The following is a 17,749-nucleotide window of genomic DNA, read 5'->3' as shown; positions in this document are numbered from 1 at the left end:
GTCGGTCTGTCCCTCACAGGTTTCCCCCCCAGACACACAGCCAGGTCGGTCTGTCCCTCACAGGTTTCCCCCCCAGACACACAGCCAGGTCGGTCTGTCCCTCACAGGTTTCCCCCCCAGACACACAGCCAGGTCGGTCTGTCCCTCACAGGTGTCCCCAGACACACAGCCAGGTCGGTCTGTCCCTCACAGGTTTCCCCCCAGACACACAGCCAGGTCGGTCTGCCCCTCACAGGTATCCCCCCCAGAAACACAGCCAGGTCGGTCTGCCCCTCACAGGTTTCCCCAGACACACAGCCAGGTTGGTCTGCCCCTCACAGGTATCCCCCCCAGACTCACAGCCAGGTCGGTCTGTCCCTCACAGGTTTCCCCAGACACACAGCCAGGTTGATCTGTCACTCACAGGTTTCCCCAGACACACAGCCAGGTCGGTCTGCCCCTCACAGGTATCCCCCCCAGACACACAGCCAGGTCGGTCTGTCCCTCAAAGGTATCCCCCCCAGACACACAGCCAGGTCGGTCTGTCCCTCACAGGTTTCCCCAGACACACAGCCAGGTCGGTCTGTCTCTCACAGGTTTCCCCCCAGACACACAGCCAGGTCGGTCTGTCCCTCACAGGTTTCCCCCCAGGCACACAGCCATGTCGGTCTGTCCCTCACAGGTTTGCCCCCAAACACACCCAGGTCGGTCTGTCCCTCACAGGTATCCCCAGACACACAGCCAGGTCGGTCTGTCCCTAACAGGTATCCCCCCTGACACACAGCCAGGTCGGTCTGTCCCTCACAGTGTTCCCCCCCAGACACACAGCCAGGTCGGTCTGTCCCTCACAGGTATCCCCCCCAAGACACACAGCCAGGTCGGTCTGTCCCTCACAGGTTTCCCCAGACACACAGCCAGGTCGGTCTGTCCCTCACAGGTTTCCCCAGACATGCAGCCAGGTCGGTCTGTCCCTCACAGGTATCCCCAGACACACAGCCAGGTCGGACTGTCCCTCACAGGTATTTCCCCCAGACACACAGCCAGATCGGTCTGTTGCTCACAGGTTTCCCCAGACACACAGCCATGTCGGTCTGTCCCTCACAGGTTTCCCCCCCAGACACACAGCCAGGTCGGTCTGTCCCTCACAGGTTTCCCCCCAGACACACAGCCAGGTCGGTCTGTCCCTCACAGGTTTCCCCACAGACACACAGCCAGGTCGGTCTGTCACTCACAGGTTTCCCCAGACACACAGCCAGGTCGGACTGTCCCTCACAGGTATTTCCCCCAGACACACAGCCAGGTCGGTCTGTCCCTCACAGGTTACCCCCCCAGACACACAGCCAGGTCGGTCTGTCCCTCACAGGTATCCACCCCAGACACACAGCCAGGTCGGTCTGTCCCTCACAGGTTACCCCCGAGACACACAGCCAGGTCGGTCTGTCCCTCACAGGTATCCCCAGACACACAGCCAGGTCGGTCTGTCCCTCACAGGTATCCCCCCAGACACACAGCCAGGTCGGTCTGTCCCTCACAGGTTTCCCCCCCAGACACACAGCCAGGTCGGTCTGTCCCTCACAGGTTTCCCCCCAGACACACAGCCAGGTCGGTCTGTCCCTCACCGGTTTCCCCAGACACACAGCCAGGTCGGTCTGTCCCTCACAGGTGTCCCCAGACACACAGCCAGGTCAGTCTGATCCTCACAGGTATCCCCCCAGACACACAGCCAGGTCGGTCTGTCCCTCACAGGTATCCCCCGACACACAGCCAGGTCGGTCTGTCCCTCACAGGTTTCCCCCCTGACACACAGCCAGGTCGGTCTGTCCCTCACATGTTTCCCCCCGGACACACAGCCAGGTCAGTCTGTCCCTCACAGATATCCCCCCCAGACACACAGCCAGGTCAGTCTGTCCCTCACAGGTTTCCCCCCAGACACACAGCCAGGTCGGTCTGTCCCTCACAGGTTTCCCCAGACACACAGCCAGGTCGGTCTGTCCCTCACAGGTTTCCCCCCAGACACACAGCCAGGTCGGTCTGTCCCTCACAGGTTTCCCCAGACACACAGCCAGGTCGGTCTGTCCCTCACAGGTATCCCCCCAAGACACACAGCCAGGTCGGTCTGTCCCTCACAGGTTTCCCCCCCAGACACACAGCCAGGTCGGTCTGTCCCTCACAGGTTTCCCCCCAGACACACAGCCATGTCGGTCTGTCCCTCACAGGTCTCCCCGCCAGACACACAGCCAGGTCGGTCTGTCCCTCACAGGTTTCCTAAGACACACAGCCAGGTCGGTCTGTCCCTCACAGGTTTCCCCCCAGACACACAGCCCGGTCGGTCTGTCCCTCACAGGTATCACCAGACACACAGCCAGGTCGGTCTGTCCCTCACAGGTTTCCCCAGACACACAGCCAGGTCGGTCTGTCCCTCACATGTTTCCCCCCAGACACACAGCCATGTCGGTCTGTCCCTCACAGGTATCCCGCCAGACACACAACAGTTCGGTCTGTCCCTCAAAGGTATCCCCAGACACACAGCCAGGTCGGTCTGTCCCTCACAGGTATCCCCCAGACACACAGCCAGGTCGGTCTGTCCCTCACAGGTTTCCCCAGACACACAGCCAGGTCGGTCTGTCCCTCACAGGTATCCCCCCCAGACACACAGCCAGGTCGGTCTGTCCCTCACAGGTTTCCCCCCCAGACACACAGCCAGGTCGGTCTGTCCCTCACAGGTTTCCCCAGACACACAGCCAGGTGGGTCTCCCTCACAGGTATCCCCACGCAGACACACAGCCAGGTCGGTCTGTCCCTCACAGGTATCCCCCCCAGACACACAGCCAGGTCGGTCTGTCCCTCACAGGTTTCCCCAGACACACAGCCAGGTCGGTCAGTACCTCACAGGTTTCCCCCCAGACACACAGCCAGGTCGGTCTGTCCCTCACCGGTTTCCCCCCAGACACACAGCCATGTCGGTCTGTCCCTCACAGGTCTCCCCACCAGACACACAGCCAGGTCGGTCAGTCCCTCACAGGTATCCCCCCCAGACACACAGCCAGGTCGGTCTGTCCCTCACAGGTATCCCCCCCAGACACACAGCCAGGTCGGTCTGTCCCTCACATGTTTCCCCCCAGACACACAGCCAGGTCGGTCTGTCCCTCACATGTTTCCCCCCAGACACACAGCCAGGTCGGTCTGTCCCTCACAGGTCTCCCCGCCAGACACACAGCCAGGTCGGTCTGTCCCTCACAGGTTTCCCCTCCAGACACACAGCCAGGTCGGTCTGTCCCTCACAGGTTTCCCCAGACACACAGCCAGGTCGGTCTGTCGCTCACAGGTTTCCCCAGACACACAGCCAGGTCGGTCTGTCCCTCACAGGTATCCCCCCCAGACACACAGCCAGGTCGGTCTGTCCCTCACATGTTTCCCCCCAGACACACAGCCAGGTCGGTCTGTCCCTCACATGTTTCCCCCCAGACACACAGCCAGGTCGGTCTGTCCCTCACAGGTATCCCCAGACACACAGCCAGGTCGGTCTGTCCCTCACAGGTTTCCCCTCCAGACACACAGCCAGGTCGGTCTGTCCCTCACAGGTTTCCCCAGACACACAGCCAGGTCGGTCTGTCCCTCACAGGTATCCCCCCCAGACACACAGCCAGGTCGGTCTGTCCCTCACAGGTTTCCCCCCCAGACACACAGCCAGGTCGGTCTGTCCCTCACAGGTATCCCCACGCAGACACACACCCAGGTCGGTCTGTCCCTCACAGGTTTCCCCAGACACACAGCCAGGTCGGTCTGTCCCTCACAGGTATCCCCACGCAGACACACACCCAGGTCGGTCTGTCCCTCACAGGTATCCCCAGACACACAGCCAGGTCGGTCTGTCCCTCACAGGTATCCCCCCAGACACACAGCCAGGTCGGTCTGTCCCTCACAGGTTTCCCCCCAAGACACACAGCCAGGTCGGTCAGTCCCTCACAGGTATCCCCCCAAGACACACAGCCAGGTCGGTCTGTCCCTCAAAGGTATCCCCAGACACACAGCCAGGTCGGTCAGTCCCTCACAGGTATCCCCCCAGACACACAATAGGACGGTCTGTCCCTCAAAGGTATCCCCAGACAAACAGTCAGGTCGGTCTGTCCCTCACAGGTATCCCCAGACACACAGCCAGGTCGGTCTGTCCCTCACAGGTTTCCCCAGACACACAGCCTGGTCGGTCTGTCCCTCACATGTTTCCCCCCAGACACACAGCCAGGTCGGTCTGTCCCTCACAGGTATCCCCCCAGACACACCATAGGTCGGTCTGTCCCTCACAGGTATCCCCAGACAAACAGTCAGGTCGGTCTGTCCCTCACAGGTTTCCCCCCAGACACACAGCCAGGTCGGTCTGTCCCTCACTGGTATCCCCAGACACACAGCCAGGTCGGTCTGTCCCTCACAGGTTTCCCCAGACACACAACCAGGTCGGTCTGTCCCTCACAGGTATCCCCCCAGACACACAGCCAGGTCGGTCTGTCCCTCACAGGTTTCCGCAGACACACAGCCAGGTCGGTCTGTCCCTCACAGGTATCCCCCCAGACACACAGCCAGGTCGGTCTATCCCTCACAGGTATCCCCCCCAGACACACAGCCAGGTCGGTCTGTCCCTCACAGGTATCCCCCCAGACACACAGCCAGGTCGGTCTGTCCCTCACAGGTTTCCCCAGACACACAACCAGGTCGGTCTGTCCCTCACAGGTATCCCCCCAGACACACAGCCAGGTCGGTCTGTCCCTCACAGGTTTCCCCAGACACACAGCCAGGTCGGTGTGTCTCTCACAGGTTTCCCCAGACACACAGCCAGGTCGGTCTGCCCCTCACAGGTATCCCCCCCTAGACACACAGCCAGGTCGGACAGTCCCTCACAGGTTTCCCCCCATACACACAGCCAGGTCGGTCTGTCCCTCACAGGTTTACCCAGACACACAGCCAGGTCGGTCTGTCCATCACAGGTATCCCCCCCAGACACACAGCCAGGTCAGTCTGTCCCTCACAGGTTTCCCCCAGACACACAGCCAGGTCGGTCTGCCCCTCACAGGTATCCCCAGACACAGAGCCAGGTCGGTCTGTCCCTCACAGGTGTCACCCCCCAGACACACAGCCAGGTCGGACAGTCCCTCACAGGTATTCCCCCCAGACACACAGCCAGGTCGGTCTGTCCCTCACAGGCATCCCCCCAGACACACAACAGTTCGGTCTGTCCCTCACAGGTATCCCCCCCAGACACACAGCCAGGTCGGTCTGTCCCTCACAGGTTTCCCCCCAGACACACAGCCAGGTCGGTCTGTCCCTCACAGGCATCCCCCCAGACACACAACAGTTCGGTCTGTCCCTCACAGGTATCCCCCCCAGACACACAGCCAGGTCGTTCTGTCCCTCACAGGTTTCCCCCCAGACACACAGCCAGGTCGGTCTGTCCCTCACAGGCATCCCCCCAGACACACAACAGTTCGGTCTGTCCCTCACAGGTATCCCTCCCAGACACACAGCCAGGTCGGTCTGTCCCTCACAGGTTTCCCCCCCAGACACACAGCCAGGTCGGTCTGTCCCTCACAGGTTTCCCCCCAGACACACAGCCAGGTCGGTCTGTCCCTCACAGGTTTCCCCCCAGACACACAGCCAGGTCGGTCTGTCCCTCACAGGTTTCACCCCAGACACACAGCCAGGTCGGTCTGTCCCTCACAGGTTTCCCCCCCAGACACACAGCCAGGTCGGTCTGTCCCTCACAGGTATCCCCCCCAGACACACAGCCAGGTCGGTCTGTCCCTCACAGGTTTCCCCAGATATACAGCCAGGTCGGTCTGTCCCTCACAGGTTTCCCCCCCAGACACACAGCCACGTCGGTCTGTCCCTCACAGGTATCCCCCCAGACACACAGCCAGGTCGGTCTGTCCCTCACAGGTATCCCCCCGAGACACAGCCAGGTCGGTCTGTCCCTCACAGGTTTCCCCAGACACACAGCCAGGTCGGTCTGTCCCTCACAGGTTTCCCCCCCAGACACACAGCCAGGTCGGTCTGTCCCTCACAGGTGTCCCCAGACACACAGCCAGGTCGGTCTGTCCCTCACAGGTTTCCCCCCAGACACACAGCCAGGTCGGTCTGCCCCTCACAGGTATCCCCCCCAGAAACACAGCCAGGTCGGTCTGCCCCTCACAGGTTTCCCCAGACACACAGCCAGGTCGGTCTGCCCCTCACAGGTATCCCCCCCAGACTCACAGCCAGGTCGGTCTGTCCCTCACAGGTATCCCCCCGAGACCCACAGCCAGGTCGGTCTGTCCCTCACAGGTTTCCCCAGACACACAGCCAGGTCGGTCTGCCCCTCACAGGTATCCCCCCCAGACACACAGCCAGGTCGGTCTGTCCCTCAAAGGTATCCCCCCCAGACACACAGCCAGGTCGGTCTGTCCCTCACAGGTTTCCCCAGACACACAGCCAGGTCGGTCTGTCTCTCACAGGTTTCCCCCCAGACACACAGCCAGGTCGGTCTGTCCCTCACAGGTTTCCACCACAGACACACAGTCAGGTCGGTCTGTCCCTCACAGGTTTCCCCAGACACACAGCCAGGTCGGTTTGTCGCTCACAGGTATCCCCAGACACACAGCCAGGTCGGTCTGCCCCTCACAGGTTTCCCCCCCAGACACACAGCCAGGTCGGTCTGTCCCGCACAGGTATCCCCCCCAGACACACAGCCAGGTCGGCCTGTCCCTCACAGGTATCCCCCCCAGACACACAGCCAGGTCGGTCTGTCCCTCACAGGTATCCCCCCCAGGCACACAGCCAGGTCGGTCTGTCCCTCACAGGTATCCCCCCCAGACACACAGCCAGGTCGGTCTGTACCTCACAGGTTTCCCCAGACACACAGCCAGGTCGGTCTGTCCCTCACAGGTATCCCCCCCAGACACACAGCCAGGTCGGTCTGTCCCTCACAGGTTTCCCCAGACACACAGCCAGGTCAGTCTGTCCCTCACAGGTTTCCCCCCCAGACACACAGCCAGGTCGGTCTGTCTCTCACAGGTTTCCCCCCAGACACACAGCCAGGTCGGTCTGTCCCGCACAGGTATCCCCCCAGACACACAGCCAGGTCGTTCTGTCCCTTACAGGTATCCCCCCAGACACACAGCCAGGTCGGTCTGTCCCTCACAGGTATCCCCCCCAGACACACAGCCAGATCGGTCTGTCCCTCACAGGTATCCCCCCAGACACACAGCCAGGTCGGCCTGTCCCTCACAAGTATCCCCCCCAGACACACAGCCAGGTCGGTCTGTCCCTCACAGGTATCCTCCCCAGACACACAGCCAGGTCGGTCTGTCCCTCACAGGTATCCCCCCAGACACACAGCCAGGTCGGTCTCTCCCTCACAGTTTTCCCCAGTGTCATGAGACCAGAAATCACCCACCACATCGCCAGCATCACCGAGCACCACTTCAGCCCCACAGTGAATAATGGCAGGAACTTGGATTTCCGGCCTGTATTTACGGCTGTTAATTACCTCAGAACTCCCCAAAGTAGTTTACAACCATTGGGCTCTTTGTTGAATCGTCATGGAAACATAGTGATACGGTTAACTGGTTTCAGGATTACGTGTACTGAAGTAAAACAAAATGTCAGCAGAGAAGTGCAGAGCAGAGATGAGCAGATATACTCTGGGCAGGGTAAGGAATGAGACACAGGACAAAAGGCCAAGACAGCGGGGTGAGTGACAGGAACAAAAGGGCAGTTGGGATTGTACAATCTGTGAGGAACAGGTAAGAACATGCCTGACATATCTACCAAAGCAACTCTGCAAACCGATGCTGGGGCCATGTGCTTGTACGTTGACAAGGTTAGAGTTGACTGAAGGTATGTGTGTGTGTGTAACATGACCAGTCTCACCACACAGTAGGAGATTCAACAGACAATCCATTTGACCCAGGACAAAGGGAGGAGCGCAGCTGCTGGAGATCAGAGTCGAGAGGGTGTTGCTGGAAAAGCACAGCAGGTCAGGCAGCATCCGAGGAGCTGGAAAATCGACGTTTCAGGCATAAACCCTTCGTCAGGAATGTGGGGATGATGGGGCTGAGAGATAAACAAGAACATAAGACATAGGAGTGGAAGTAAGGCCATTCGGCCCATCGTGTCCATTCCGCCCTTCAATCATGGCTGATGGGCATTTCAACTCCACTTACCCACACTCTCCTTGTAGCCCTTAATTCCTTGCAAGATCAAGAATTTATCAATCTCTGTCTCGAAGACATTTAATGTCCCGGCCTCCACTGCGCTCTGTGGCAATGAATTCCACTCTCGGGCTGAAGAAATGTCTCCTCATTTCTTTTTTAAATTGACCCCTCTAACTCTAAGGCTGTGTCCTGCACGGGTGCTAGTCTAACAGAAACAACTTGCCGGCGTCCACCCTTTCTAAGCCATGCATTATCTTGTAAGTTTCTATTAGCTCTCCCCTCAACTTTCTAAACTCTAAATAGGAGGGGGGTGGTGGTGGGGGGGGGGCGAATGTAGCTGGGAAGGTGATAGGTAGATGCAGGTGGGGATGATGTCGATTGGTCGGAGGGGAGGGTCCTCACTTCCTCTGTGCAGAAACCAGCAATCTATGAAAATGGTAACATTCAAGGAACAGCCAGCGTTAACGGTTGTTCAAGTGAATCGTGCTCAGGAGCCAAGGTGGAGTTTGTTTCAAAGTTTTGAATCAATGACACAAAACAGTTCAGAGTTCACTGAAGGATGATAGGCAGTGGGTGAGTCAGACAGTGAGAGGGAGGGTACAAAAGGATAGCGCATCGTAGGCCGATCTGATGTTTAACTCGAGAAACTAACTGAACAGTACAGTTTCTGAGTGTAGACACTTAGCAAGAAATCCAAACAATATTTGGATAATTCTCTGCTGTTTATTTTAATTCATTCATTCACAGGACATGAACGTGACTGGCTAGGCCAGCACTCCTTACCTCACCCTAATTGCCCCAGAGGGCATTTCACATTGCTGTGGGACTGGAGTCACGTGTAGGCCAGACCAGGTAACAATGGCAGTTACCTTCCACGAAGGACATTAGTGACCCAGATGGGATTTCTCAAAAGTCAGGAATGATTTCATGGTCAACATTTGACTCTTAATTTCAGGATTTTTTTCAACATTAAATTCAAATTTCACCATTTGCTCTGGTAGGATTTGAACTGAGGTCCCTCGAAATTTACCTGGGTCTCCGCATTAATAGTCCAGGCCACTTGGCTATTGCCTTCCGTTGGGACTCAGGAAGGAGCTCTGGGAGCTGAGCAAGATGTGAGCTTGGGGGAAAAGTCAAAGATGGCAATAGTTTGGTGAAGCTAGCTGTCAGTGAAAAGCTAGAGTTGTTCCTGGACGTGCTGCAGGCCAGTTTCCAGAATCCAGGTAAGTAACTGTCCCAGAAAAGGAGGGTAAGTGACTGGAACATGAGCAGGATTTAGCCACTTCATGATAGAGTGCTCCTGGTGGGGTTTCAAGGTCAGATTCTCAAGAATGAAGAACTGTCATCCCTTGTGAGGTTTAATGAACAGTCACCAATGTGGTGAGGGGTGGGGGTGGGGTGAAGGGTGAAGATGTGATTGCTGAGATACCTGTGGGATCTTTATTTGACTACATTTACTGTTTGATGTGCTCCGTGGGGTGTTGAGCACAGTCTGTTCTCCATATTTGCCTCACATTAATTATGAATGTTAGAATAGAAGTTAAACGAATTCATCTTGGATCGATCTGAAGTCTGCATCCCTGTTTGTTGCATCTCCAGGACATGGTAATAACACTCTCCCTGCTCCCAAAGTCCCAAACCATTTTGAACTTTTCTATTGAATCTCCTCTGAACCATTTCACCCTCAGTGTCCCCAGACCTGTTCCCGAAAGCACTCCCATTAAATCCCAGCCTGACCCTCTCTCAGGCTTGGACAACCTTCTGGATGTAAGAACTGGGCCAGACTATCCACCTGAGGCTGAACCCATTTTATAGACGGCCAGGTAATCTTTAGGTCAGTAAGGTGGTCAGTACAGCACAGTTGGCTGGAAGGCAGGTTTGCAATGCAGACTGACATAAACAGTGTGTGGTTTATGCTCAGCTGAGGTTACTATGAAAAATAGACAAAGTCTTTTCCCTGGGGTTGGGGAGTCCAGAACTAGAGGGCATAGGTTTAGGGTGAGAGAGCAAAGATATAAAAGATACCTAAGGGGCAACTTTTTCACGCAGAGGGTGGTACGTGTATGGAATAAGCTGCCAGAGGATGTGGTGGAGGCTGGTACAATTACAACATTTAAGAGGCATCTGGATGGATATATGAATAGGAAGGGTTTGGAGGGATATGGGCCGGGTGCTGGCAGGTGGGACTAGATTGGGTTGGGATATCTGGTCGGCATGGACGGTTGGACTGAAGGGTCTGTTTCCGTGCTGTACATCTCTATGACTCTATGACTCTGCTATAAAGAACTCTCCATCTCAATGTCTCCCCTCGCCTGCGGCATAGTGACCCTCAGGTTAAACCAGCACCTGTTCCATCTCTCTTACTCTTGAAGAAAGCAGCCCCTATGGTCTGGGAAGACAAGGGCAACTTAACCTTTAATCTGAGCAATTGAGGTCTGAATGTCAGTCAGCATACCAGAGACCTTGGGACTTGGACCTTGGCTTGAGAAACGAGGCAGATGGAATGAGTGCTGACCTGAATTATCGGCTGGAATCTGGAACAGTTTTGAACCTCTAACCTTCTGAGCTCAAAGTGAGAGTAGATCACAGACAATAGACAATAGGTGCAGGCATAGGCCATTCGGCCCTTCGAGCCAGCACCACCATTCATTATGATCGTGACTGATCATCCTTAATCAGTATCCTGTTCCTGCCTTATCTCCATAACCCTTGATCCCACTATCTTTGAGAGCTCTATCCAACTCTTTCTTAAACGAATCCAGAGACTGGGCCTCCACTGCCCTCTGGGGCAGAGCATTCCACACAGCCACCACTCTCTGGGTGAAGAAATTTCTCCTCATCTCTGTCCTAAATGGTCTACCCCGTATTTTTAAGCTGTGTCCTCTGGTTCGTCACTCACCCATCAGCGGAAACATGTTTCCTGCCTCCAGAGTGTCCAATCCTTTGATGATCTTATATGTCTCAATCAGATCCCCTCTCAGTCTTCTAAACTCAAGGGTATACAAGCCCAGTCGCTCCAGTCTTTCAGCGTAAGGTAGTCCTGCCATTCCAGGAATTGACCTCGTGAACCTACACTGCACTCCCTCAATAGCCAGAATGTCTTTCCTCAAATTTGGAGACCAGAACTGCACACAGTACTCCAGGTGTGGTCTCACCAGGGCCCTGTACAGCTGCAGAAGCACCTCTTTGCTTCTATACTCAATCCCTCTTGTTATGAAGGCCAGCATGCTATTAGCCTTCTTCACTACCTGCTGTACCTGCATGCGTGCCTTCATTGACTGGTGTATAAGAACATCTGATGCAGTACAGCAGGACTGACAGATCATGGCATGCTGTAAAGTTTGGGATGGAGGGATAAGGCTCCAGGAAGCTTGTAGCAGAAAGTGACAATTTACAAAATAGTCTGGAAGCAGAGGAGGCAAAGAAAAGCTCACTCCAGGTGAGACTGACCCTTGAAAGAAGTGACAATGAAGGGTGGTGGAAGGAGACTGAGTGAGGAGAGGCCAGTTTTGTCCCCTCAACAAGCTTCCTTCTGTTGACAAATCGGCTTTCCCACCAGAAGCTGATCCTGTTGAGGGAAGAACCTGCCCAGCTGCCTGCCTGTGTGCTAATGTCAACACGGCCACCGAAACAAGGAGTTGCCTGTGCTCCCTCGCTCCAAGCGAATGGAACATTCCATCGCCCGCTTCACTCCTTTACACAGTCCCCTCTGAGAGTCTTCTCAATCCTCGACCCAGTTCCACAGAAGCACTCGCAGCAACATCTGACCAGGATTTCAAATAACTGCGGCACTTTCACAACAATGCAACAGCTGTATTTATATAGCAGCCTTAACATAAAATGTCTGAAGAGCCTTCGCAAGAGAAGGCTTGGTGGCTCAGTGGTTAGCACTGCTGCCTCACAGCGCCAGGGACCCAGGTTCGATTCCAGTCTCAGGTGACTCTCTGTGTGGAGTTTGTACATTCTCCCTGTGTCTGTGTGGGTTTCCTCCCACATTCCAAAGATGTGCGGGTCAGGGTGAACTGGCCATGCTAAATTGCCCATAGTGTTAGGTACATTAGTCAGAGGGAAATGGGTCTGGGTGGGTTACTCTTCAGAGGGTCGGTATTGACTGGTTGGGCCGAAGGGCCTGTTTCCACACTGTAGGGGAATCTAATCAGAACTTAAAATCAAACTGACACCCCAGGGAACTTTTATTCCTGATGAAGGGCTTTTGCCCGAAACATCGATTTCGCTGCACTTTGGATGCTGCCTGAACTGCTGTGCTCTTCCAGCACCACTGATCCTGAACCTGGTTTCCAGCATCTGCAGTCATTGTTGTTACCGACTTGTGATCAGACAGCCGAAAGAATGGTCAAAGATTTGAAGGCATGTCCTAAACAGCACAAGACAGATGGAGAGGTGGAGAGAGAGAGAGAGAGAGAGAGAGAGAGAGAGAGATAGGGAGGGACTTACAGAGTTTAGGGTTTAACTGTAAAAGGCAGGACCATCAATGGTGAAGTGATTAATATTCAGTGATGTCCAAGAGGGCAGGATAAGACCAACACAGATATCTCGGAGGTTGTGGAACTGGGGGGAGATGACAGAGACAGGGAGCGATGAGGCTAGAGAGAGATTTGAACACAAGGATGGGAATTTTCAAAATCGAGGCAATTGTACAGGGTTCTGGTCAGACCACGTGAGAGTGCAGTGGGCAGTTTCAGTTTCCTTCCCGAAGGAAGGATGTTCTGGCTACAGAGGGAGTGCAACAAAGGTTTGCAGGACTATGTTCTCTGGAGTAGAGAAGGCTGAGGGGGGGTGGGATCTCACAGAAACCTATCAACTTCAGGCCGAGTGGACAGTGAAGACCAGGGGTCACAGTCTAAGCATACAGGCTAGGATGGAGGTGAGAATTACTCCTCCCCACCCCAGAGAGTCTGCGGAATTCATTACCACAGAAAGCAGCTGAGGTCAAAACGTTGACTTTTTTTCAAGGAGGAATTAGATATAGTTCTGAGGGAGAAAGGGGTCAAAGGGTATGAAGAGAAAGCAGGAACAGGGGCAGAGTTGGACCATCCCCACGATCATATTGAACGGTGGAACAGGCTCAAAGGGCTGAATGGCCTACTCCTGCTCCTCCTTTTGTTGTGTCTTTAAATGTTTTCTGACTAGGAGTCAACGCAGTTAGCGCTAACAGATGATGGGGAAACAGGACTTGGACAACAGAGTGACAGAAGGCGACTGACTGTGTGGAGTTTGCACGTTCTCCCCGTGTCTGCGTGGGTTTCCTCCGGGTGCTCCGGTTTCCTCCCACAGTCCAAAGATGTGCGGGTCAGGGTGAATTGGCCAAGCTAAATTGCCCGTAGTGTTAGGTAAGGGGTAAATGTAGGGGTATGGGTCTGGGTGGGTTGCGCTTTGGCGGGTCGGTGTGGACTTGTTGGGCCGAAGGGCCTGTTTCCACACTGTAGTGAATTTAATCTTAATTGAATCTTTAATCTTACAGAGGGCAGAGTGTGGGAGAGCAGCCTGGAACAGTTCAGGTGAGAGGTAATAAAAGCAGCCGATGAGCTGAGCTGCAGGGGGATGGTGGAGGGTGTCAGGCAATATTCAGGAATGCAAAATTAAAAATCACCCAACACCAGGTTATAGTCCAACAGGTTTAATTGGAAGCACACTCGCTTTCGGAGCGACGCCCCTTCATCAGGTGGTTGTCAAGGAGCGACACTCCGAAAGCTAGTGTGCTTCCAATTAAACCGGTAGGACTATAACCTGGTGTTGGGTGATTTTTAACTTTGTCCACCCCAGTCCAACACCGGCCTCTCCAAATCAGGAATAAAGTCACAGTCAATGGAACCTTCCTTGATGACTTAATCCTTTAGCCTTGGGGTCATTCTGGTAAATGTGAGCTGGACCCACTCTCCAGTATTGTCCCTGACGTGTGATGCCCAGGACTGAATGGAATTCTTCAGACAGGGTTTAATCAGTGGTGGATACAGTTTCCTGTAAACCACAGCACTCCGATACACCGCCCCTCCCTGGCTCCTGACGTACACTTGTGCTTTTTACAGACACTGTGGTTTGAGAGCAGCTCAGGTCTGTTCCTTGGTGTGACCACGACCTCCTGTGTTTTTTTCCAGAATTCTCCTCACACACGTATGAAGGCAGCTTGTTTGTGGAAAGTGCAGAGTCTCACTGGGAGTCCTGTCCTGTACCTGGGCCTCACTAACACGTTTCACACAGCAGCTCAGAGGCAGAGAGTTCAAACCCCCCCCCCCCCCCCGCCATCACAAACTGTGAAATCAGGCATTTGGACAGGACATGAGGGATGGGCAGCTGAGGTCAGAAGGAGTTGGGATGAGACTGGCCACGATGGTATTGAGGTTTGAGGGGCTGAACAGCCTAAGCCTGTTCTGCGATCCTACAAAAAAGTCACCAGGGCTCCTTCTACAGCACCTTCCAAACCCATGAACCACTTCCATCTCGAAGGATGATGGAGCAGATACGTGGGAACACCACCCTCTAAGTTCCCCTCCTGATTACTCCCATCCATATGTGAGTCAGTGTTATCGGCACTATCCTCAAATAACATCTTGGGGAAATAGTCAAGATGGGCATTCTCACACTGCTGGGAGCTGCTTTTCCAATTCACTGTCAACATGTAAGTGTAGCTGGCAAGACGATCCCTAATTGCCCAGAGGGCAGTTAAGAGTCAACCACATTGCTGTGGGTCTGGAGTCACGTGTAGGCCAGACCAGGTAATGATGGCAGCTTCCTTCCCTGAGGGACATTAGTGACCCAGATGGGTTTTTTTCTGACAATTGATTCATGGTTATCAGTAGGCTCTTAATTTTACACTGTTTTTATTGGATTCAAATTCCACCGTCTGCCGTGACAGGATTTGAACCCAGGTTCCCAGAATTAACCGTCCAGCGGTAATACCACGAGGCCACTGTCTTCCTAACTGTGTCTAAGTACACTGCCTCATTTCCTGTCACACTGGCTGTAGTTCAAAAGTGTTGGCCCCAAAATAAAATGCTTGGAGCCATTTCTGAGGGAGTGAAGGTGCTATGGAAATGCAGTTTGAGCTATTTGCTCCCTGGGGCTTACTGTCATGTTTCTCTGACTGTCCCACTCAGTACAATCCTGACTCTTTCACTGCCTCTCCCTCCCCCCCCCATGTCTCTCTCTCTCTTTCTGCAACTATCTCCAGCCTCACACCTCCCACCCCTCCCTGGATTCCCCCTTCTCTCTCTGGGTCATCCATCTCCCTCTCTATTTTTTAACCCTGCCTCCCACCCTCCCCTTACCTGGAAATAGATTCCGCCCCCCCCCCCCCCCACTCTCCCTGGGTCCCCAGCTTCTCTCACTCTCTCTCCCACTCCAACCCATAACCCTCTCCCCACCGGCCTCCCCAGGTCATGCTTTCTCTCCCTCTCCCTCCGTCTCCCTCTCCCTCAATCTCCCTCTCCCTCCATTTCCCTCTGCCCCTTTTCCCTCTCTCCCACCTCCCTCCCACCGTCCCCCTCTGTCTCTCTCTTCCTCTCCCTCTCCATCTCTGCCCCCTTCTCCCTCTCCCCCCATCTCCTTCTCCCCCTCAGTCTCCCTCCCTCCATCTCCCTCTCCCCCACCTCCTTCACACTGTGCCCCTATCCCCATCTCCCTCCCTCCGTCTCCCTCTCCCTCTGCCCCTCCTTCTCCCTCTCCCTCTCCCTCTGCCTCTGACTCCCTCTCCCCCTCTTCCTCTCTCCCTCTTCCCCTCCTCTCTCTCCCCCTCTCCCTCCCCTCCCCCCAACTCTCTCTCTCCCCCACTCCCTCTCTCTCCCCATCCCCCCTCTCTCTCCCCCCTCCTTCTCTCTCTTTCCCCCCCCGCCTCCCTCTTCCCCTCTCCCCCTCTCTCTCCCTCTCTTTCCCCCTGCCTCCCCCCTCTTCTCCCTCTCTCTCCCCCTCTAGCCCCCCTCTCCCTGTCCTTCTCTAAAAGACCAGACTTTGTTCGGGACAGACATTAAGGGGATCTCTCGCTGCCCTTTGTTTGAACATCGATGAAGTTGCATCAAGTAATCTCTGTGAAAAGCCCCGGTTCCTCGCCCTGACATTCAGAAACACAGACAGTGCTGCTTTACGCCTTGTGGAAAGACATGGATTAAAATCCACTGCAATTCAAACTTCTCGCTGAGAGTCCAGCCCGAGAACAGGAAAACACACCTTAAAAGGGAAAACCATTAAATAACAGTTTACCCCTAATGCACCGAAGTTTATGAAGTGGAGAATACAGTTGTGTTAATATTTTACCTGATTTGAGGAACTTTTCCAAACTGTCTCCTGGAGCTCTCTCTCTCTCTCTCTCTCTCGTCTCTCTCTCTCAGGATTTGCACAATTTTCCCCTCAGTGCAGTTTGATTGATGACAGGACTCAGGGCAGAGCAAGCACAGGAGGGCGGTTCGGAGCCTGAAGGAGAATGAGGAGGGAATCATTCAAAATCTGGCAGAGTTGGGCTTTTCCTGACTCTATATCGCTGGGACTGCGCGTTTAAAAAGGACCCTAAACCTCAGATTTTAAAAAACAACCCATACCCCAACAATCAGGGTCAGAATAGATGGAGGAGGGCTCATCTGGGAGGGAGTGTGAGGTTTAAGGAGTACGGGACTGATGAAGGAGGCGGGGGAAGTGTTTCAGCAGAGACAGGAACCAGAGGATGCAGGTTTAAAATCACTAGACAAAAACGTCAGAGGAGAAATGTTTTTTTAAACAGAGCTGTCATGTTTGAGGGATGGAACCCTTCCAATTACAAAAACAGGGATGAGGGACTTCAGTGATGGGGGCAGACAGAAGCATTTGATTCGGCTTTTCTGGGATGGAGAAGGCTGGGGGGGAGGGGGGCGGGAGGGGGAGGGGTGGGGGGGTTGGGGATGACAAGTGGGCTGGATACAATAGATGGGGAGAAACCACTCCTGCTCACAACACAAGAAAAAACAACAAGATGGAGTCGATTTAAAATGCAAATGAAGCAAGGGTGATGGGAGAGAAATCTCTTCCACACAGGGAGCTGTTAGAGTCTGTGGGAGGGCAGTTAGTTCAGTTCACTGGATGGCTGGATTGTAATGCAGTGATGGGCAGAGGTGGGTACTGCAGATGCTGGAGATCAGAGTCTAGATCAGAGTGGTGCTGGAAAAGCACAGCAGGTCAGGCAGCATCCGAGGAGCAGGAGAATTAACGTTTCGTGCAAAAGCCCTTCATCAGGAATGCTTTTGCCAGAAACGTGGATTTCCCTGCTCCTCGGATGCTGCCTGACCTGCTGTGCTTTTCCAGCACCACTCTGATCTAGACGGTAATGCAGTGATACCAACAGCACAATGTTAATTGTTGCCCTGGCTGAGTGCCCAGCTTCTCAGCCTTGCCCCTTAGCTGAGACTGTGACCCTTAGATTAAACTCCCCATTGGTCATCTCTCTGTGAGGTTGGTGGTTTCTTTGTATTTCTTCACAGGATGAGAGCTTCATTGGCCAAGCCAGTATTTATTACCCAGAGGGCAGTTAGGATTCAACCACATTGCTGTGGGTCTGGAGTCACGTGTAGGCCAGACCAGGTAAGGAGGGCAGATTCCTTCCCTAA

General features: G+C 54.5%; 1 protein-coding gene across 6 annotated transcripts in view; it reads right to left on the bottom strand.

Annotated features, from left to right (window-relative positions):
- LOC132821789 (lysyl oxidase homolog 3B-like) overlaps positions 1–16,775 on the bottom strand; it is a 215,545-nt gene extending 198,770 nt beyond the window's left edge. For 2 of the 6 annotated variants that reach the window (XM_060834621.1, XM_060834797.1), the window contains exons 1-3: positions 16,712–16,775; positions 16,431–16,586; positions 7,879–8,061 (exon numbers count right to left, since the gene is read on the bottom strand). In XM_060834621.1, coding sequence (XP_060690604.1) covers positions 7,879–7,996 — 118 coding nt within the window. In that variant the 5' untranslated portion in view covers positions 7,997–8,061; positions 16,431–16,586; positions 16,712–16,775. Of the gene's footprint in view, positions 1–7,878; positions 8,062–16,430 lie in introns of all 6 variants that reach the window. The other 4 variants (XM_060834884.1, XM_060835039.1, XM_060834977.1 and 1 more) reach the window with 3 other exon arrangements.
- Between the last annotated feature and the right edge of the window lie 974 nt (positions 16,776–17,749).

Source organism: Hemiscyllium ocellatum, chromosome 1 (genome assembly GCF_020745735.1).
Source record: "Hemiscyllium ocellatum isolate sHemOce1 chromosome 1, sHemOce1.pat.X.cur, whole genome shotgun sequence".
Classification (NCBI taxonomy): domain Eukaryota; kingdom Metazoa; phylum Chordata; class Chondrichthyes; order Orectolobiformes; family Hemiscylliidae; genus Hemiscyllium; species Hemiscyllium ocellatum.
The sequence above is the reverse complement of the archived record's forward strand: the minus strand, read 5'-3'. Positions and strand labels throughout refer to the sequence as shown.